This window comes from Chenopodium album, chromosome 27 (assembly GCF_948465745.1).
Source record: "Chenopodium album chromosome 27, dcCheAlbu1.1, whole genome shotgun sequence".
In the NCBI taxonomy this organism is placed as follows: domain Eukaryota; kingdom Viridiplantae; phylum Streptophyta; class Magnoliopsida; order Caryophyllales; family Amaranthaceae; genus Chenopodium; species Chenopodium album.
The window spans coordinates 27,805,473-27,828,076 of NC_137860.1; the positions used below are offsets into that span (position 1 = coordinate 27,805,473).

The 22,604-nt window shown below is 34.9% G+C and overlaps 2 protein-coding genes across 2 annotated transcripts; one reads left to right on the top strand and one right to left on the bottom strand.

The window, feature by feature from the left end:
• Positions 1-1,613: 1,613 nt before the first annotated feature.
• On the top strand, positions 1,614-2,507 carry LOC145619220 (transcription repressor OFP14-like). Its single transcript, XM_081673865.1, has one exon. The coding sequence runs from the start codon at positions 1,614-1,616 to the stop codon at positions 2,505-2,507; it is 894 nt and encodes a 297-aa protein (XP_081529991.1).
• Positions 2,508-3,414: 907 nt separating this feature from the next.
• On the bottom strand, positions 3,415-22,604 carry LOC145619926 (regulator of telomere elongation helicase 1 homolog). Its single transcript, XM_081674605.1, has 24 exons — positions 22,445-22,604; positions 21,517-21,761; positions 20,845-20,993; positions 19,910-19,991; positions 19,602-19,749; positions 16,820-16,982; positions 16,450-16,626; positions 16,122-16,240; positions 15,981-16,026; positions 14,090-14,237; positions 13,840-13,994; positions 12,654-12,745; positions 12,459-12,566; positions 12,303-12,371; positions 11,341-11,427; positions 9,769-9,828; positions 9,576-9,691; positions 7,182-7,239; positions 6,982-7,084; positions 5,972-6,042; positions 5,283-5,861; positions 4,201-4,346; positions 3,741-3,818; positions 3,415-3,658 (listed from the first exon to the last, which is right to left on the bottom strand). Exons 1-24 carry the CDS (start codon positions 22,544-22,546, stop codon positions 3,415-3,417), a joined length of 3,345 nt encoding a protein of 1,114 aa, XP_081530731.1. The 5' UTR covers positions 22,547-22,604.

The following is a 22,604-nucleotide window of genomic DNA, read 5'->3' on the forward strand; positions in this document are numbered from 1 at the left end:
TGAAAAACAACAAGCATCCAAGGATGTTGATATAAGGCGTGAGGGAAGAGTAGAGAGCCAAACTTATTGATCTTTGGTGGTTTTCTTGCCTTGTTAAGATAAAACATGATGATGCTAGATGATGTTATTGATGTAGCTATATTTATTAAAAAAAAAAATTAATATGTAATTAATAGATGATGTGGTTTCAAAAAAAAAAAAAATATATAGATGATGTAATATAGGGTTTTGACTTTGTATTGGGCAAACAATATTTCTTAGGAAAATTTTAGATATGAAAACTTAGTCAATTGGACAAATAATAAGAATTCTATCAAACCACAAAGTTGGGGAAAACAAGAATTGAATTTTTGATGCCGTGGTTGAGAGGTGTGAGTTTTACCATTGACTTTCAAGCATTTAAATCTTATTTGCATAATTTGAGTGCAAAATTTTACTGATCTTGAATTCAATAATACAAAGTACGTAATAAATTAAAGATATTCCTTTCATCTTTAAAATTCTCCCTATTTTGACTTTTAAAAATTCTCTACTAATTATTCTTTCCATTTCTTGGTTACCTTTGACTTAATTAAGAACAAAATATATATATGGAAGCTGATCAAAGTTCGAGTTGATATTGTGAAGCAACTTTACAATCCAATCAAAAATTGGTCTGAATGACAAAAGATGAATTGGTATGGGCAAGCTCCAATCGAAAAGAACCGCACGTAGACTAAGAAGACATATAAATAAGTCTTCTTTAATGATGGTTCTCTTTTACTTTTCGTAAATTTTCTTTCCATACTGGTGGTGAATCCAAAGTTATTAATGGTTTATCCAGATTGGTTCGTCGAATCACGAATTGAAGTAACAATTCTACATATTGTAAGTCACTTTATGCATATATACTACGTATATTACCTTAAGTAAGTTATAACATACTCAAAATGTTATTATTTTATTCTAAGGTACAATTTTAGTTCATTAATAAAAAATGACTACCAATCGATCAATACATAGAAAAAAATCCTATTCATCTACATCATAATATAACTTATTAATTTTTTTTATATAGAAACATTATCGCAATATAATTGCAAATACAAATAGACATAAAAATCCCAATTACTCCAGTTAAAAACTTAAAATAAAGTCCTAATTTTGTGACCCAAAATTAATTCAATGCTACTAGTTTTAGCCCCTACACATTATGACGTAATGCAAACATAACATACCAACATTATTATATTTCACATATTTAGAACAAAATCATTAAATAGCCAATAGAGTAACTTTCCTTAATATTGCATTTATACTCTAACAAAAGATCTTAAAGAATCATATCTTTGAGCATATATATGGTAACAACTCTTTCCTGATTCCATATTCAGGTGGATTTAGCTATTTAAAACCTTTGATTTCATAAGAGCATTGATACAAATATCTTATGGTACCATATATTTTTTTTCTTTTGGAAAAATAATATCTTATTTTACCTTGGAAAGCTCCTTAAGAAATCAATATAATAGCAATCTAATTCTTTGTATATATTTGCCATCAAATTCTACTTCCCCATATAAAATCATACCAAGCTTTGGTAAATTAGAGAGCCAAAAAATAAAATAAAAAAAATGTCTAAGAAACTCCAAAAATCCCTTCAAGATTACCTCTCAAAGATCAAAAAACAAACTCCACACCTCCAATTTTCTCATAGTTCCCTTTCCTCAACCACTAGAAAGATCGTGGCGGGGTGCAAGCACCCCAAGAGCCTCTCGTTCACCGGCAAGGACCGACGCAAAAACCACCATGATCAACAACACCACGATGAGGAGGTGGCCACGGCGGCCACCTTGGAGGACATTGATAATTTTCTTATTGAAAATTTCAAGTCATTGTATGGTCAAGGTCAAGATAACCATATTGATGATGGTTATGAGTCTACAAATGAAGGGCAAAATGGGAAAAACATTCCCCAAGAGTATCAACTTGACCAAAAAGAAGATATTAGTAATCTCGAGGAATTAGGGAGACTCTATGAATCTCCAAGATTTTTTACTCTCCCTCGCGATCTAAGTGGGTCCAAACGTTTTTTTTTCACCTCTTCCTCCTCAAGTTCACTAGTTGAGGAGGCGAAAGGACGTGGATTTGGGGGGCCCTCGTCTTCTGAAGAGGACGAGGGATCCCCCTTAACACCCAAAAGGGAGACCCAAACCCAAACCCACCCCCAAAATTACATTAAGGATGACACGTCCGCTATCCCAAGAGGAATAGAAGATTGTATCGCGCTTCTAACAGTGTCACCAAGTCCATATGAAGATTTTAGGAAGTCCATGCAACAAGTGTTAGACGCCAAGGTTAACAACCAAGAAAGGGTAGATTGGGATTTCATGGAAGAATTATTATTTTGTTACTTAAGGTTGAATGAGAAGAAACAATATAGGTACATTCTTAGTGCATTTGTGGATTTGATTGTGGTTTTGCGTCAAAATTCGAGCATTAGAGGGCCGGAAAGGTCACGCAATTAAGAGGTCCAAAATTAACAAAAAAAAAATTATAATAATTAGGGAATCTCTAAAAATGTTAATTTGCTAGTATAACATTTAGTTTGTACTTTAATTCCTGCTTATGTTATGCATATTACTGTACTTGTTTTCTCATTGACCAATATGTTTCATTGGTTTAAATCATAAATGTGAAATTAAATGTAACTTTCGAAAAATCTTTGATCCGGAGCATTGATCATTTGATATTTTTGTGAATATTATTTGTTGTACATTCTATGTTGTGTTAATGGGATTTTTTTATTAGTAAAGCTTTCATTTTAGGGCTCCCGTTATAATGTGATAAATAATTGATTTTTAAATACTCCATTTTAAATGCGTTTGTAAAGCTTTTATTTTTAGGCTCCTAATATGATGTAAAAAGTAATTGATTTTTAAATACATTTTATATACGATGTTATAAAAGCTTAAGAGAATCGAGAATAAAATAATTTATCAACAGTATCCCCGTGCTTTGAATTACATACAAGTATAAATTTGAGAGCATGTTATTCTCACCAACTTTTATATGTAGCCAGCCATTAAAAAAATTACTCGATTAGTGTTATAAATATTACTTTGTTCTTTTTGTTAAAAAAAAAAAAAAAAACTAGGTGAATTATTTTGTAGACTACCTAGAAAACATTTGAAACAATTGAGTACTATCAAGCGAACACAGTTTATTCTAGCAGACTACCTAATAATGAAGGCCCCCCCCCCCCCCCCCCCCAAAACAAAAAAAAAAAAAAAAAAAAGTATAAAGGTTCGATTCCTCAAAGCCCCCTCATGGCCTCAATCCCCCCACCCCCCAAAAGCGAACGCAGTCCCCGTAGTTTACCGTTTTTAAAAATAAAAAAAAAAGTTTATAATCAAGACTTGGCTAAAATTTCTGTCACGGAGCATAATTACAGCCCGAAATGCCTTCAGCTACGGTGGCCTTGTTCCTCGCCCTGTAAATTTGGCATGGCCCATAATCAATGATACCAAAAAGAAAGACCGGATAAAGATCCCAACAGGTGAAGGGCGACAACAGATGTTCTTTCAGATAGAGGACTATGCAAATCCTAATGATACGTTTTTTAGCTATAGCACATTTACATAGAGAATGAATAATTTTCTTCAACGCTGGCCAAATCCTTCATTCCAGTATAGCACAAATCGAATGGTAACAGCTCAGAAATAATATATTATCAACAAGCAGATATTCTTACAATTTACGGTTTTTCTGTTCCATCAACTGAGTTACAATATTCCTCATACAAAGTATGATACTTCTCTGGGATATATTGCTTGAATCTGTCACAAATCAGCAGCACAATCACTCAGACATGAACATAACATTTATTGCTAAATTGCAATAATACTGAAATGCAGAGCAAGGAATACAGGATAGAAAAAAACATAGTTATGTTAATCAATAATAAAATAAAAAAATACGGGTGGGGATCACTCTGGTAATCAGAATAATTGATGCAAAATAATAGCATTTCTCGAATATCCTATATACGCTGTTGATCATAATGTGGTTTAAATTTCCAATTAACAAGATTTTATGCTAGGGTACAGAGATAGTGCAAAAAGGAGAGGATAAACATTCAAGACCATCAGTATTGCTGACTATTGCATACAGTTTGAGCATGTAGTAAGTAATACGCTGCCAACATAAGGACAGGCTTACCTTTTTAGAAGAGAAAGCCTTTCTTGCCCAGAAAACAGTTTTGCAATAGATTGCAAAACAGAACCTATTTTCATAGTTTTTGACTTCAGTGCCTTCAAATAACCAACAAAATCTTTGTACTCCGACTCATTAAGTTTCTGTTGGACCTGCGGTCAAGAGAAAGCATTTGCAGTTAGCATTTATTACATCTTAGATCATAAACCACATACAAAGTAATTAATAACAGCTCTGAGCCTATTTTTTGGTGTAGAGGAAAAATGAGAATTCCTGGATATTACCAATGGTTAACATTCGCCTGCAATTAAGCATGATAAACGATACAAAGCACACAGAGAGTCCTCCATTCCAGTGCCAAACTTTTAAAAAATGCAAGCCAAAAAACATACACTATTGCATGTCAAAGAATTGCGACATAAAAATCGTCACTTGAAACTCATCATACCATACCACTAATTCACTAATGTTGGGGCAAATAATTGCTAAGCCACTTACAGGCAACAGAAGACTGACACAGGTTCTAATTTATTCTACGTCATAAAAATGGAGAAGTCATAGTCTGAGATTAGATAAAGGAAATTCACCACCTCCAACTCCAGTCCAGGATTAATTTTCATTTAAATCATTAAATGAGCTAAAAGGTTTGGGATGGGTGGGTGAAGAAAAGAAACTTTTTATTGCTTAGAGTTAGCACTTATGGTGGAAGCCTGGAAGATAAGTCTCATAGTTTTATACAGCCAAATTCATCTGATAATGAGTCAAATATCTTAGTGATAGATAATTCTTATCTCCAACATCTTACACATATATACTGAAACCCCCTTATAACTTATCTGACATTTTCAGTCGTGAATTGAGCTTGGTAGATCTTATCTGAATAAAGTTTCCCTACAATTGTCTATTAAGGTGAATAATAAAGGGCTACGTATCCACAAACTATGTATCATAAGTACAACTGATTATATCATAGGGGTAGGCAGAAAGGCATATCTCTGCTTCAGTAGCTCAGAATACCAAACAATTTTGCATCATACATGAATAGGACATTATCTGGAAGTATTCATAATAAATGCAAAGACAATTACCTGAGATAAAAAATTATGTCCCTTAGCTTCATCATTCTGGCAAGATGAAGAAAGCGTACCCTGATTTGCCTGGCTGGAAGATGTTGCTTGTGCAGTCATATTATCACCAACCTCTATTGAAGGACTAGCAATGCTACTTTTCAATTTCTTAGTCAAACTAATTGGACATTTTACTTCTTCCATATAGCCATTTCTTAGCACAGTTTCTTTCAATTTCACTTCTTTGTTACCGGAGGTCATCTCCCAAGGAGCCTTTTTATACTCCGTATTGTCAGGCTTTGATTCATGAACTCCCTTTCTCTTAGAAGAGCAACTAACAATCGATTCAACATCTAAATTTCGATTAGAAGAAACATCACTTGTCAAGTCAACTATTTCAGAGGTCATATGCCTATAATTAGTCCCAGAAGGACGCAGCTTGCTTCCACTCCCAAGTAAGATACTCGGTTGCATTTGCTTTTGACGCGCAAGGGACGATCGATTAGCAGGAAGAAATTCATATAGCTGCCTTTCACTTTTGCCTTTCTCAGCACTGTTTCTGGCAGATGACGACACCATACAGCAGTCTTCATCCACAGCCTACCAAAAAATTCCAAAAATGTAGTGGAATAGTTAGTCGGAAAAGCATTCATTAATAGCATATCCATGTCCCAGCAGAAGGTTCCAGATCATGCAATATGCAGCCTTACCACAGTTTTGAATTTCATTTCTGAACAACAATTGTCACGAGATAGAGAGGCCTTTTCGCTGCATGCCTTTCCTGCAGAAAGATTTCAACTGTCAAGCTTCAACCATTATTCCTATAGTCCTGCTGTAACCAGTGATATAGAGTACAATAGTAATGGTCTACTGAACAGCAATGTGCAAAGTCGACAACATGATAATATATTTTTGTAAGAAAATGAATAAGTAATTCACTTTAAAATCACAGAAACATCATTGAGAGCTCTCTTATATAACCCATATAAAATTTTCTCTCTTGGTCAGCCTTCCCTTCCATGGTTCCGTTCGTTATATAACTTGCTTCCTAATGTCTACCTTCAGTACTTTAAACCTAAGTCTCTGGGTCATTATATTAATACTGCTTTTTATTCTTCAACTTCCATGGAAGAGGCAATAACCCTGCAACAACACAGAACAAGTGCCAATCTACAACTTAGCCTCCCCCCAAAAGAACCTCAATACACCAGTATATCTTTAGTTCAGCAAATGACTGAGTGTACAGGGGTATCTTGCAAAGTACAGTATTATTCTAGCAAATTTGTTGACAATTCTTCATGTTAGGTACTATGAACAAAATATATCAAAATTACATTTCCTTCAGAGATGTGAATTAAGTAGCCCCCAAATAATTTTGGGACTAAGGTTTTGTTGTTGTAGGTGAATTAAGTCACAGAAAGAAATTGAACATTTTTTATTTAGTATGATCCTTGATTGGTGATCTTTCATAGTGGCATAAAAGGCATGATAAAATAACCTAAAGAAAAAACGATTCATTCTTGCAGCCATGTGATGACACAAAAGTTACTAAGGGCATAAGTGACAAAGTAACTGATTGCAAATTAAGAGACTTGAGAAAAACTGCAGTTGTAGGGCACAGCAGTACAAACAACGTTGATGGCCGTGAATAGGACAATAAATTAATACATCAGAAACAGAATTTACATGAAAAAAAAAATCACCAACAAAAATACTTAACCGTTGTAAACAGCTTCTACTGGCTCAGCCTTCACAGGGAGATGAGCTCCAGCACGAAAAAACCGGGTTAAGGAGTATACAACTTCTCCAAATTTGGAATAACACTGCAAGATGAAATCGCAAATTTTAGAAAGACCAGAACTAGAAAATGAAAATCTTCACTATTGTACGTCAGATTGAAAAAGAACTTCGCAAATGCACCTGGATATGAGGCTGTATCCAACGTGAAACTTGGGCCTGACGATGTGATGACGCAAACCTGTTTGAAACTAAAAAATTAACCATCAACTAAGCCAAAACTATGATCACTAGTTGACTAATCAAATTACACATGACTTCCAAGTTGCACTTTCTTGCATAAATTTACATGTTTTAGTGATTTACACAATAGTCTAAGACATACTTAGTCCAATCAAGTACAAAGTAGGATTGTTCAAAAGAGAAGCCAAAATCTTATTATGTACAAAGTAGAATAAACAAGTCCACAATTCATAATCCTTAATTCATCTCATTGCATTTTATCTTTTCCATCTTGTTTTACTCTTCCTCTTAGTTCCCCTTAGATGTGCAGAAATTCAGGACCAGTTAGTCAGTCACTGAACAGATCATAAACACTTTTGGGATAAAAATCAGAACTATCCACCTACTCTTTCAGTTTAATTTATGTCCCTATTCACCAACCTAAAATGCTAAATACATTGCCAGCCAGATAAGACAGCAAGTTCCCATGGATAGTAAGTAGGAAAGCAATGAAATATGGGTTCAACGGGCCGGAATCAATTGATGGCTAATTCTCCAGTACAAGATTGTGTACAAATACACAATTTGCTACCGATTATAAATTAGGCCAAAGTATACCACTTCAATGTATTTATACTCCTTAATCAGTTGCAGTTCGCGGGGGGATTAGGGAATCAGATAATTACGATTGAAGATGTAGCATTTATAAAGAGAGGGTTTAGACGCTCACAGATAATGATGTGCTATGAAATAATGTCACTATCTGGAAAATTGTAATCAACCAAGAAGATTTTACTTCGCTACAATTACTTATTGGCTGGTTGAGTAAGGTATAAATCAACCTTTATTTCGGATGGATCAATTAAGGGAACACTGTAACACACCAACGACCACCTATTGTGCACACCTACAGCAAAAGAAGGCAGCAACAGAAGGACACAGGCAGCCCACAACAACAAGCAGGAGACAACTAATCAGAACAGAGTTGCTTTTCAGTGGTTCTTTTGGCATATTATGGTAGAAGACAAAAGTAGTTAGTATTAGCAATTAAGGGCTTAAGGCTCAGTCACATGTGTAGTATTATAGCAAGTTAAATAGCAAGGAGTAAGGGGAAAACAATTCATTCAGAAAAGTTATAATAGCTTAGTTTAGCAACTGAAGCTTAAATGTTCCTTCAAAGCCTTTTGGCTATATCAATTTACAATCAACGTCTGCTGCCTTATTTTTCTTCTATTGTGTTACCTTGAGTTATAATCTCGAGCGCGCAGTCCGTTGCAAACACAGAAAGCATGAACATCAAGACATCACAATCTCTATATTCAAGACAACTGGGGAGAGGAAGCAGCTTTGGATTAAAGTCACTCTACAAAACAGGTTTTGAAAAAAGGTGATGCGTAGTGCATACAGCTGCATGACTGAAATAAAAGGCTTCCTTTACCAATAAGAGTTGCTAGAATCCTAATGTCCCTTCTGTAGCTCTATGGAATGGCAGACTCCTTCAAAGGTCTCATCTCAAAGAAAGATTCCATTTTTTTCCTAAAGTTCTTTCCCCTACAAACTTAATCATAGTTAGGAGTTCTAGAATATAAGAAAAGAAGTTCCAGTGGCTAGGAAAAGGAAAAATTAGTTGCCTAGGATCACAGGACAGTTAAACTTGGCTCCTTGAGCACGTAGTGGTGCATGTAAAAGGAGAGGAGCAAAGGACATTTGAGATTGAAGTTTCATCTATTCAGATCAGTGAGTGTAAGTTGTCAGAAGGTGTTGTCTAGCTGGATCCAGTGCTGCTTTATGAAATAGCAGGTATTCTCTTATATTTGTGGTATTAAGTAGAAGATAATATCCTGACGACACCAAAAGAATTTAATTCTCAGCCCTCCGCTTGTGCATGAATGGCATTACGTAAGAAACAGGAAAGTCGCTCAGGTTTCTGCTGTCATTCTATGATCACTGTTGACAGACTTTTTGTTTTATATTGAATGTACTATGTATTCCTGACTGTACTCAATTATAGTTAAGAGTGGGTAAGTACTGTGATGAGCTTCATTTTTCAGTGGTTTTAATAAAACATATTACACCCAATTGCCACACTGAAATTATAATAATAACAATAATAATAATAATAATAACAGGTCTTATCAAGCAAATTGACATGACAGACAGATAAAAGAAACTCGGATAATAAATGTTAATGCTTAGGAAATTGATAACAAAGAAAAGGCATAGCAACCTATCATGCAAAAAAAAATGAACTTTCACTGAGTCGCAGCCCTTCAGGTAACATAGCAGATTCACAATTTACTGTGATTGGCAAAAGTGGAAAGAATTCAACAAAAAATGAATAGGGACTAAGTAAACCTTTCATCGCAGAATATTATTGCTCCATAATCATGGCGATGACGGATTACACGTCCAACAGCCTGATTTACAGCCCGAGAAGCTTGTTGATCATACCATGCTTCTCCTGTTAGAGGCTGCCATTGAAGATCTTCAGTTAGCAAGAGCAAGAAAGTCCTTTTCAGAAGCAATCTTATATGCTGCATCCACATACCTTATGACCTGTATTTTGATCCCGTGCGTGTTCATCCAAAAATTCACGTTTAAGTCGGACCTACAGTTAACAAATCGTGGGAAGAACTTCAGACCCAATAACAAGAACAAACGATGGAAGCAAGCGATCATATAAATAAATAGGAGTAACTTAAATTTCAAGGGAAGAATAAACAATTGAAAACCACACAATTTTGTTACCCTCTAATATGTTTGGATTGACCATTCTGTAATATTCAAGGCCAAACTATTCAATTATGTATCACAGATCGAATTAAAAGAGATCAACAATTATGTTCAAAAGAATCAGACACAAAACAACAAAGAAGATTAGTGGAAAATCAATCTGTTTAACCAATATGCTAGGCATCTCATGCAAATCAAATTCGAGATATATTTAGTGTGACATGCCCAATATTACTCAAAAGCAAAATCAAATTTCCATACAAATTCTTAATTAAGATACTGAAGAATTAGCGATGAGAGGTATGTTAAATTTTTGCTCCTTTTATATAAGATGAAGGCTGTTAATACTTAATAGAGCCAACTTCTCTTCAATCACAGTAGAAAGGTTGTGCAAGCCATCCCACAAATTCCGCATAAACTACATCTCAGACTCTCAGTACTAAGTTATTTCAAACTCATTTTGTGTGTACATATTTTCCAATGCCTATTATGGAAGAACTTTCAGGGGGTATTTTCTCAAATTACTACCTCCACTTCATATTATGTGCAATATTTACTAAAAACGGTTTCTACACATTATGTGCAACAAATGTTTTATTTTTTTCTTTTTAAGTTGTCATTTCTTTCTATCTCTCACCTCTCATCACATGCATCTCTATCTTCCTCGCTTCATTCAACACTCACAAACTAATTTTGCCAAGGAGTCCGTACAAACTCATTTGTTGCACACAATATGAAACAGAGGTAATAAATACATTTTCTATTGTTCCTACTATCTCTCCAAGCAAAGCTCTGCATCACAATGCTTATTGTATCAGTTTGACTTTCTATAAGTGGAGAAAATTATGGGCCAATAATAAAGACATTTACTGTATGTTATTGATTCAGCACAAACTACAGTGTCCAAGAAGATATTCATATTATTCTTTGAAACCATTGCAATATGATATAGAAAAACAGTCTATGATGCATAATATTAAACACGAGTTATAGTACACTAAGTACAGCATGCCGTGAATGGAAATCTCAAATTCTGTTACTGAACAGCTATTACGTAAGTGGCAACCTTATTTTAATTCAATGGTGAATGAGCTTTTGTTGACTATCACAAGTCTGGTTTGGGGAAGTAAAGACAGGATCACAGGAGGACAACCTGCTGTGATTAATAGAACATAATTTAAATATATTGCTCAACATTAACCATCAAAGAGAAAAAGGTCATGTCTGAGATGATATGAACCACCATATCCTCAGTTCCGAAACTGCATGCAATTATTCTTTACCAAACATCGACGGAAAGTTGAGTAATCTATAACTTCATCAACACTATGCAATTGATACTAAATTACTAACTATCATTTGGAAGTTAATATAAAAAGACATGAACCTTAGGATCTGTCCTTAAGGCAAATGGCAATCCAGTAACGACCACAGCTCTCCCAGATTGATCTGCAAAATCCAATCCTTCACTGACCTGTAAATAAAATAGAACACACAAGAAAGATAGTTGAAGAAGCTGTAGTTCATTTTCAACTTAAACATGAAAATAAACAGCAATATGCCAAAATAAAAATTAAAGCCAATAATCGGAGTTGGAAATTTCTTTAAGCACACTTCTCCCAACGGCTCAAGGATATAAGTTTCATTACTGGATACTGAACCAGATAACCTAAATGGTTCAGCTCGCAAGTATAGTCCAGACCAGCAATGTGCTTCTGACATATAATATGTGTACAAAATTTAACTACATTTACAAGCATAAAGAAGAAAAAGAGACCGAAGGAATTGAAGTTGGGCCAGCGAATGAAAAGGCTCAGGACCAAAAGTAACTAATCTTTCTTATGTTTGTTGTCTGACGCATTGTAGTACTAGTACATAAAATTCGAGTATGATTTTCTCAAACTAGTATGGTTTCCCGATACCACCAGGCCACCAACTTCCCTAGATCTTCCAGTCGTAGAAAAGTTTTTGGCTCCTATATCTTTTTGAGTGGCTGAAATTTCAAAATTAGAAGGGGGCCGCAGATTGACGGTCAAGCCATCGCCAAGATGTCCCAACTAATCACACGCTCCATACTCACAAAAGTTAGCCGTATCCATTTTCAGTGAGACGTCCCGGGGACGTATTTAGGCCATACCCCATACCCAATACTTCCCTGGTACGGGAAACGCCTTTGATCTGAATCCTCCCTTTACTCAATGTTTTGGGCTCATCTTCTCACATTTATAGGTCAATTTATTTGCATGGAAGCATATATCACATAATCAAGTATCCTAGATCCTTTATTTCAGTGTGCCAGCAAACAACATTGCATTGAGAGCTACATCATCACTATTTCTTAATTTGTACCTTGCCACGACAAACAGCAAAAAACACAGCTCCAGATGTAGATGGATTGTTTAACTTGGATGTGAAATCCTGCAATTAGTACCATTGCATCAGGTTCACAAGTTGAAAATAGCATAAGAAAGGAAGCCAATTGACGAAACTGAACAGTTAAGTTACCTCAATCGATGTAGAAAATAATGAAGACTGTCTAGGTTCAATCACAGGTTGTTTAAATTTGCAAATTCTTTCCCATATAGTACTTTGAGTAGCCAAATTTCCACGAGACTAGCAAAATGAAGCTTAAGGTGAAATCATTTCAATGAAATCTAATCAAACACAAACTCTGAATAAACAACTTATCCAATTTCTTACATGATCCTTCCAACAACTGATACAATTTTCCATGATATAGTATGACGGGAAAAATACAAGCAAGCCATCGGGCACTATCCGAGCAAAATTGACTGCAATATGAGTCAGTAGGACACAAATGTGAGAAACAACATGTAAAAAGAAATTATAATAAACTTTCACACTGCATAAAGACTGAAATGATACAATATCCCCCCACCCCCAAATCCACCACATACACACACAGCACAAGCCCTGATCTTAGGATGTCCAAGAACTCAAGCAGAGCTCCAACCAGCTGAGCTACTACTAAAGCTCAACAGGGAAAGGTTAATTGGAAAAGGCCATAATGTAGTATCCTGCAGGATTATCAAAACAAATTTTCACTCCCATTCTGTTCAACGGTCTTAATGTTCTCTCGCTACTATCATACATCCATATAAGACTGAACATAGCTTCTGAATTCTTTGAAAAGCTAGATTCATCCTCTAAGATATACAACTGATGCCATAGGTGAAAAGGTCTGTTATTTAACTAATTAAAGCATTGGTCTTTTAAAAGGCGGATAAAATTTTATAGGCCTGGGATTGTGTACAATCAAAATGATAAGCTACTTCCAATAAATAAGTAAACAAAAAATATGTTGAACTATAGGTCAATCAACTCTGAATCAATGTATCTTTACAGTATCCCATGGAATATATTGTTTGAAACACCCAAGCTAACGTAGAAACAGTCAGCCCAAGACAGCCCGGCATGCGGAGATGAGGATCTTCCATTTTGAAAATTCTACAATCTCTTTACAGCCAGAAAGCGATGTTTGACCACATAACAGAGAACATAATGTATATGGAAATTGAGTCACAGTCCTGCGCCAAGACCAGATTATACTTTCCTTAAAGAAGATGAGGACAAGCAATATCAAAAGAGAAAGTACATATTATACATCTCTCAAGCCAGAGTTTGACAAAATGACAAATACAAGCCAGACTTCATTACATGAGATCCACAATAAATTTTTCTTCTTTTTCTTTAATCCTGATCCCTCAAAACAATAGAGAGACATGATATCTCTTATCATTCACATACTATATCTTTCCCATACACAGTCATAACTCATCACAGAGGTTATAATCACAATACGCCTTAAAATGTATCGTCTATCAAATTTTAAAAGGACAAATGAAGAATATTCAGTCCAGCATACCTATGGCATTCCCCAATTCCTGTTTGTATTCTAGGACATCACGAGTCCGGTAAGAAGAGTTGAAAGAATAATTAGATGGGCCCACTGGTACAACTCCAGCCCAGATCTGACTTGACGATATAACATGAGGATTCTCCAATCGTATGGGGAATTCCCTGATATGAAGAGAAAATTACATTTTTTTTGTGGCAAGAGAGCTATTAAGAACATAGTAGTAGTGTAACATAGAAAACCAGCAGTCCCAACTTACAGCTTCAACTCATATGCAAATGAATCCATGGGAGATAACGTTCCTGATGTTAAAATGATTGATCCAACACCTCTTTTGGAGAAGTCTTCCATGCTAATTCCTGGATTGAAGCACCACCAACTGAGTGTCCTAGCACCAGACACATTACCTGAACCGTAAAATAAGTGAGCACTTTTTTCAAACAAAGAACACTCCTGAGAAAATAGGAGAACTAGAACAAGTAAACTAGCAAGAAATTACTTCTATGTTGTCAGACAATGAACCCTAACGATCACAAAAACAATCTTCTAACATGCCAAGAAAATATTTGGAATTCTCTCAATTGAAATTTAGAAGGCATAGTATTTCAGTAATTGGAGATTTAGGACCCAAAAAAATTAGAAAATACTCAATGGAAGGGTCATGATGTCAAGAGAAAAAAATAATTAGAGACCAATAATAGCATGGACCTAGGACCACGGTGTGTGCATTCTGGTCCCTCATGCTAATAGAGTTCAATAATTATGAACATATATGTTCAAATATAACAAACATGCGCATCATTTTTGAAATACACATTCACTTCCACTGCTGAAATTTTGTCTTCTTTAAAAACACTATGACCTATATCTCCAAAAACTATGAACTATATGTTACCTTTGAGCTATATGTTTATATGATTCAGCTATATCTTTGAACAAGACTTCCTCGTACAATGAAGTTCTTCCAAAATTACACTTAAGGTTGATCCATGAAGTTCTTCCCACTTTTTCTTTATTTCTTTTTTGCTAAAAGAATACTATGAGTTTACCCACTTTGGCCCTCTTTTATTTACCATATTTCTTATTACACTGTATCTATCCCCTCAAAAGTAAACACAAGTACCAACTTACATTACTTTGTTTATCTTCCTTGGTATGACACTATGATTTTTTTTTTTTTTTATGATGATAACTTTTTTTATTTTTAGGAAAAGAAGAATGGAAACTCGCTCAAGGGGGTAGATAACTCAGATAAGGGAAATCCCTCAAAAAAGTTCCACGAGGTTTGATCCCTAGACCTCAAGGATACGAGGTGGGGAGCGATGCCACTACACCACCTCAACCTCAACATTGGTATGCAAGTGTATGTATCTACAATAAATGGGAAGAACTTCGTGGAACAGAGGGAGTATATTTGTAGTTGCTGAACTATAAGTTCAACATTATTAATGTAATGTGAAGAATATTTTGGGGATGGAGAGCATACAACCACTTAAGCATAGAAATACAAACTCCCAAGTCTACTAGTATTATTCACCAAGCATAAGAGTTTGCAACCTTGCCCATTTGGTTTCTCCAGCTTGATAATAATAAGTAAAGAAAAATAAAATGCCAGATTTTACTCATTTGAGCTATGAAACAAAAACAGATATCACATCAACTAGAGTCAAAGTTTAAAACCAGTGCTAATGATGCTGAACTATGAGAGAAGATGTCCTGACCCTGACAAGTGACAACAATTCCTAATAATGTAGAGTAGACATGAATTTTTTTCATATTTTCACCACCTATCAGTTTATCCCCCCTCTTCCAAATAAGCATCAATATCTCTAACTCAAGTTTCACCGGAGTGAATCAACTAAACAGTACTCAAGCTACTAAGTAGTGCAGGGGCTAGTGATTGCAGAAAAGTCATCAGGCTTGTTCATGCTAGACCTTGACTGAAAATGCAGACTGGAATTTATGTATGGAGTACATAGTTAAAATTGTTTAGAGAATGACATTTAATAGACTAATAATGCAAATTAAAGATTATAAATGTGATATATGGATCAAATGACATTCCCTTGAACATTAGAGCAAGTCAACAAACTTCATTTCTTCTATAAAAACATTTAAACTCCAGATTTAAGCAACTCATGAAGATTTACCTTTATTAGCATCAAAATCACTTGCCGAACGCTCTTGAACATGGAACTGCAATTACGCAAAGTGGACTTGTCAGACATCACCTTTTTAGCAAGGAAAGCAAATAAACAATGGAGCATGAGACCGAGGATAGCAGAACTTACACGGTAATACTTTGCATGAGAAGTATCTCCATCTCTAAAGATCATATTCAGAATATCACCCAAAGTCTCCAACTTGCAGGAGGTTCCATGCGACTCTTTACTTTCAGTTCCGTTGGCATCTACAGCAAAGACATGGATATTGAGAGCAAGCATATGATAGTATTAATGGTAACAGTCTTCACATACGCTTATACATGGATTCTCAGAAGTACAAGCATCCATGCACACAAGCATATCCACACAAGGTGCAAGGGGGAAGGGACATATATATGATTGTCAGTAACTCAGATCATGCAAGCTTGTCAACTAACAAAGGCTCCTTGTTTACCTTCTTCAAGAAGCAGAACAGCTTCTTCAATATTTCCTGTGAGCATGCTTACAGTCTTACTGGTGACATTTAAATCAGCAAGTAATTCATAAATATAAGGGCCGGGTCTAGTAAAACCAAGTTCCTTGGACTCAATTGGCACTTCAGCTATTCTCTTCTCAAGCTTCAATAAAAGGGCTGTTTGAACAACAGAGCAAAAGTATCAAATTCAATTTCAGGGCAAAGGCCAGTGGAAATCCCACATAAAATAAAACAAACTTATTCTAGTGAAAAACTATGATAGTCAGGTTTTAGTAAAAACTAAAAAATCAAAAGTCCCCATATATCAAGCACTACCAGAGTACCAGTCTACCAGTCATAGATCTGATACCTCTAAGAATAGCAAAGTTGTCAGGATTAGAGCTCTTGTCACTGGACTTTTCTATATCTCTTCTTTGGATAGATATGTCAATGCAGCTTTTTGCTTCAGAAATGCAGGCAGACAACAATGAAGAAGGCAAGTCAAAAGACGCTGCATCAGAACATATGCTTTCCTGCATTTTACACAACAGAGAGACTTCAAACTCATCTGCTACTAAAAATTATTTATATTTGGTGCCAGGCTAAAAAAGCAAGAAACTTCCATTTCAACCTAAGCAATATAAATAGCATATAAGGAAGACATATTTTTCCACTCTTTTATGAGTCAAAAAATGATATGGATTGAACTGCAAAAGGCTGAGTAACTGCATAAAAATACAAGGTATATAATTAACTAATTAAGTTATAAACTTCGAGTTTTTTTTTTTTTTAACTTGCAACCAAGTAGAAAGGAACACAAACCAAAGAAAAGGTGAGAGCAAGTGAAAATGACAAAAATAACATAATACCACATCATCAACCAGTCAACCTCTCTCTCCTTACCAGATAGGAGACCACTGCCAAAGCTCACCTGAATTCTATATTACGCCAGAAAACCACCTCTAATCTTTTACATTTATAGCCCATTGTTTTGTTTAAACCAAAGTTCACATACACCAAATTCTATTTCACAAGAATGAGATGAATTTCTTCAAATATGAAACCCAAAATTTCAGAAATTTCCCAAAAAAACATCAGTTAGAAACAAGAGAATGTATAGTTCAAAGATTATTTTGGTGAAACTTGAAGGGATAGATCTTTCTCTAACTGTAGGTCATGTTGACCAAAACGTAGTTGTACGGGTAGCTGCTAGCTATGGAATAACAGTTAGTTGTCAACAAGTTACTAGCTAAGCAGATAGATGATTAAAGTATGAGTGTTCTGTAAAGTAGTTGTTGACTAGCCCGTCAAAATGTAAAATTAAATATATTTTTTCCTAAAAAAATATAATTAAAAACAAAATTAGAAATAAAAGGAGAGAGAAAAAAAGAAAACATTTAACTACAATTACTTTTTGAAAACTAATAATTTTAGCTTTTGATAAAAGCTACCTCCACAACTAAGCACTACCCCACCACTACAATTCCAAACACTCAACTATTTTATTTAAGTTTGGTCAAACTACTAAAAGGTACTTAAAAGATACTCAAAAGCTAGAGCCGAACACACCTATTGTAGGACAAAACTTGATGGCAAAGGTGGTTCCACTCTTTTTCTCCCTCTCTCTTTGTGTCTTTGAGGTCGGTGACAGTAAATGTGGTGGTTGATCATTGCGACAGTATGGTGACAATGACGATGGGAGTCAAAGACATTTGGGGAAGAGGTATGCTTGCGGATTCTCTGAAAAGGGTGTACGACTGACTACCTATGGTGGTGGTGGTGGTGATGATGACTTAGGGCAATTCAAGTGGGGTGGCAAAGGGTGGGTCTTAAGCTTGGTGTTGGGATTAGGGTTAACTAGCAAAGAAGGTGGGTCTAGTTGGGGTTAGGGTTAACTGGCAAAGAAATACTATAACATATTTCCACCTAACAGTTTATTACCTAATTGTCACAATGAAAATATAAAAATGAAGAAACAAAACAAGTCAAGGAGGGAGGTGGAATAAATTCCTCCAACATCATCAAAAAAGAAAGGATTTTTTTACTTTTACCACCAAAAAAAAATCAGAAAATTGTTTTATACCACCAAAACTTTTTAAACTTTTATTTTACCACTAAAAAAATTTCTAAAAATTGCATTTTACCACCTACCGTCAAGAAAACCATTAAATTTAACGGTTTAAAAAAAAAACTTCAATTTTCGTGCGTGAAACATGTTATTCATAGGTTTAGGGGGGCATTTTAGCTCTATGGGTCCAATTTGAGGTCAGAATTGACAAAATATGATCAGAAATACCTTGTTTTGCGGGTTACACGCAAATCAAGGTATTTTTAAACACACAAAAGGAAGAATTTCCGATCATTTTATGTCAATTATGACCTCAAATTGGACCCAAAGATCCAGAATGCCCCCCAAAACCCCTAAACACCATGTGTTTGACACGAAAATCGAAGAATTTAAAAAATTTCCGTTAGGTTTTTGACGACATGTGGTAAAAAACAATTTTTTTGAACTTTTAAAAGTTTTGGTGGTAAAAAACAATTTTTTGATTTTTCTTTTGTGGTAAAAGTCAAAAAAATACAAAAATGTTCTATGGGAAAAAGAAGGGCGGGGGTGCTTTGCACAGGCCACAAGGCTGAAGCATTGTTAGTGGAATTGACAGAATAATCAATCATGAACATAGTAGTGAGCATATATCCATTGTTGACATGAATTATTGAATCTCTTTTGTAATCTAAGAAAAAACAATCATAACTATTATTAAAGCATGCGAATAAGAATCAGAGTGGCTGGTTGGTGGACCGTAAGGACAATTTATTTGCCCACCCTTGGCTGATTGGATAGATTTTTATGGACATGGGTGTGAGGGAACAAGGAGAGGAGAGGAAGGAAGAAAATCAAGAAACTATGTAGATTAGGTTCAGGGTTATAACCTGCCTGGAATTACCTGGAGCCCCAGCCATAAGCAAGGTATACACTACCGAGACGATTATTAAAATTATGATTAAGCATGCACACAATAAAACTGTAATGAACAATATAATTACATACAAAAGTACTAAATAGTAATAAAATGAAAAAGCCAGTTGTATAATAATGGAGACTTAACATAAACCTCCATCACAAACAAAATACAAGATATCCTACTCACCAAATTATGAGCTTCATCAAATATCAATATACTGCTGTTCCACTCTATTCCAAGGGATTTTTTATAAGCGCGTTCAATGAGATAGTTGTAGGGGGCAAACAATATGTCAACAGATTTAATCAGCTCACGTGACACATAGTATGGGCACCTACACAAAAGTAACTGGTCACAAATCTTGCTAAACAATAATAAAATAGCATACAAGCAAAGCTCATCAATGGCTTGTCACCATTAAGTTCATACGAGAGAGGGGGTGGAGGGGTAGGAGCTCAAGGAAGAAAAATAAGTTTACTAGTATTAACACCTACGGTCCACAGCTTTTCCCAACATTAAGTAGATCCTCGATGTCAATAGGTTCATCTCCAATGTGAGGATTGCTTTTGACAAAATCTGCCAAAGAAAGAAGTAAAACACACAAGTGTGGACACTATAAGATGTCAAGGTGAGACAATTATATACAAATCTATGCCCAACTAGAGGGAAACTTCTTAGAGACAATTATCACTCAATTTCCAATAATAGATTCAAATGGGGTACACTAGTGTAAATGTGTAATACATGCCACAAACCTACCAAAATCACAAGGAAACTTTAATCATTAAGACATAAATACAAGGAGACATTGCATCAGTAAATCACAAGGAGACATAGCATGAGGGGATTAACAAAAAATGTGAATTAGAAGTCATGAGAAGGGAGAACAATATGTAAGCACAATCTTAACAATGGAAATTTAAGCCTTGTAAATGCAGCACAACAAAATTAATTTCATAAATTTTCTGAAATCTCAACTTCAAATAAATCCAATGAATATAAACAACGTGCACATGGAATGGAATATTTTCAAAAGAGAACTTTAGTGACATTGTCAATGAGCCAACTAGCAATTTTTTTATTAGGGCCCATCTCATTGCTCTAATATTAAATTTGTAGAATAGTCCTTTAGGCCAAAATCAGTAGTCAAGTACTCAAATATATAGTATACTATATTAGGATGGCATGAATTAAATGCCACATGTCCTACATATAAATTTTAAAATTAGATTTCCAAAAATAAACTGTTAAAATGGAGAGACTGTAGGAGGATTTCTTGGTAGAAAGTCAGAATAATGAGAGGTAAGGGCAATGGGGCATAAATTTGTTGATAGGAGTAATTCATTTTCACAATTCTCTCATGCACATTCAAAACAATCATCTATATCTTTATGAAAAGATGTCATATAAAGGGAGAAAAAGATAATACCGGGTGTAAGCTTGTGATGTTTACAATAATGTTTGCTCCGTCTTTTTCGAGCAAAAGAGCAAGCATTGGTTTGTGCTCTCCCTTTAAGTAATTTGACTTTATCATGAATACAAAGTTGTTCACGAGATCCTAAAATAGTCATTTTCGGTCTGCACAATGAACTCATGAATCAAACAAAGCATATTCATATAATAATTTGATAAGGCAGCTTAACATAATCAACTAAGCATCTGTTCCACACATTCAGAGAAAATGAATGTGAGAAAATATATTATTGAAGAAAAGTAAAACATAAATGCTAGTAGGACCAAAATCAGTGGCGCATATTGTGATGTATAAGACTACATTGCAAATACTAGATAATTAGTTAATAAATTTAATGAAATGGCAGTAACCAAGCCCCCAAAAAAATCATATAATTTAAAATTAACAAGGAAAATAATCGAAAAAATAGATCTTATAGTTGTAGCTTGTAAGACATTCAAACAAAAAACATACGTCTCGGCTGGCAATAAGGAACGGAAAACATCAAAGAAGAAAGCTCAGTACAGATAAGTGAAGATCAAACCAAACAAATCTATGCCAGCACAACTGCACATTAAAGAAAGGACTTTGATTCAAACTAACACAATTTCTTTAGAGAGAAATCAGGCATGCATTCAACATATTCACCTGTAACTTGTTTTCTTCAACTCCTGAATCACCTGTCGTAGCTGACTATGAGTCCGAGAAGTATATACAATTTTTGGCAGCAGTGAGCCAGCAGACTGCGATGATTGGCTACCTGACGACTCGTTATTATTTACAGATAGACCAGTGGCGAAAGGACCCAAACTTGCCCTATAAGCCAATGTAGCACATAAAAGGCACAATGTTTTCCCAGTTCCTGTAGGACTCTCTAACAATGCATTGCTTTTCTGTCATATCAAACATCATTTAAATGAATCATACTTGATCATCCACCAACAAAACTAATACTGCCCACTACACTAAACTGGCCAATTCGAACCGTGATGCTTGCCAATTAACCAATTCCCATAAAAATCAAAAGCAGTATATACAAACAAGATAATTCAGTGTCTCAAATACTCAAACTCCCGAAAAAACCACACAGTATACTCACTGCATCCCGAATTAATAATTAACAGTCGTAATTTAAACTAGTAACGTGACATTTAAATCTCACATTTGACCATCCATCAACAAAATAAATACTGCCCACTACACTAACCGGCCAATTCGAACCGTAATGCTTGTCAAATTAATTAATTCCAATCAAATTCAAAAGCATAATATACAAACAAGATAACTCAGTGTCTCAAACCCTCATTCAACTACTAAAACTCCCGAAAACACCACACGGTATCCGTATACAGGTATACTCACTGCATCACGAATTACTAATTGACACTCATAATTTGAACTAGTAACGTGACATTAAAATCCGGAATAGGGTTGTATTTAATTTAAAATTTTATTAATTAAAACAATGTCGAAATTTTCTGTGATTTCTACAGCATTTCTACAATTGAAGAATTAATTCAAATAATATACAGCAATAATTATCCCCCAAAAATGAATTGAAAAGGTTAAAGCTTACTTGTTGAAGTGATTGAATGACTTTATCCATGTAATCGATCTGAGAATCGTAAGCGTCGTAAGGGAAATCGACATTGATTCCTTTGATGTTGTATATCGGCATTGCTATTGAATAATTAAAATTATTAATTTGGGGAATTGAAAGCTAATAATCATTTATC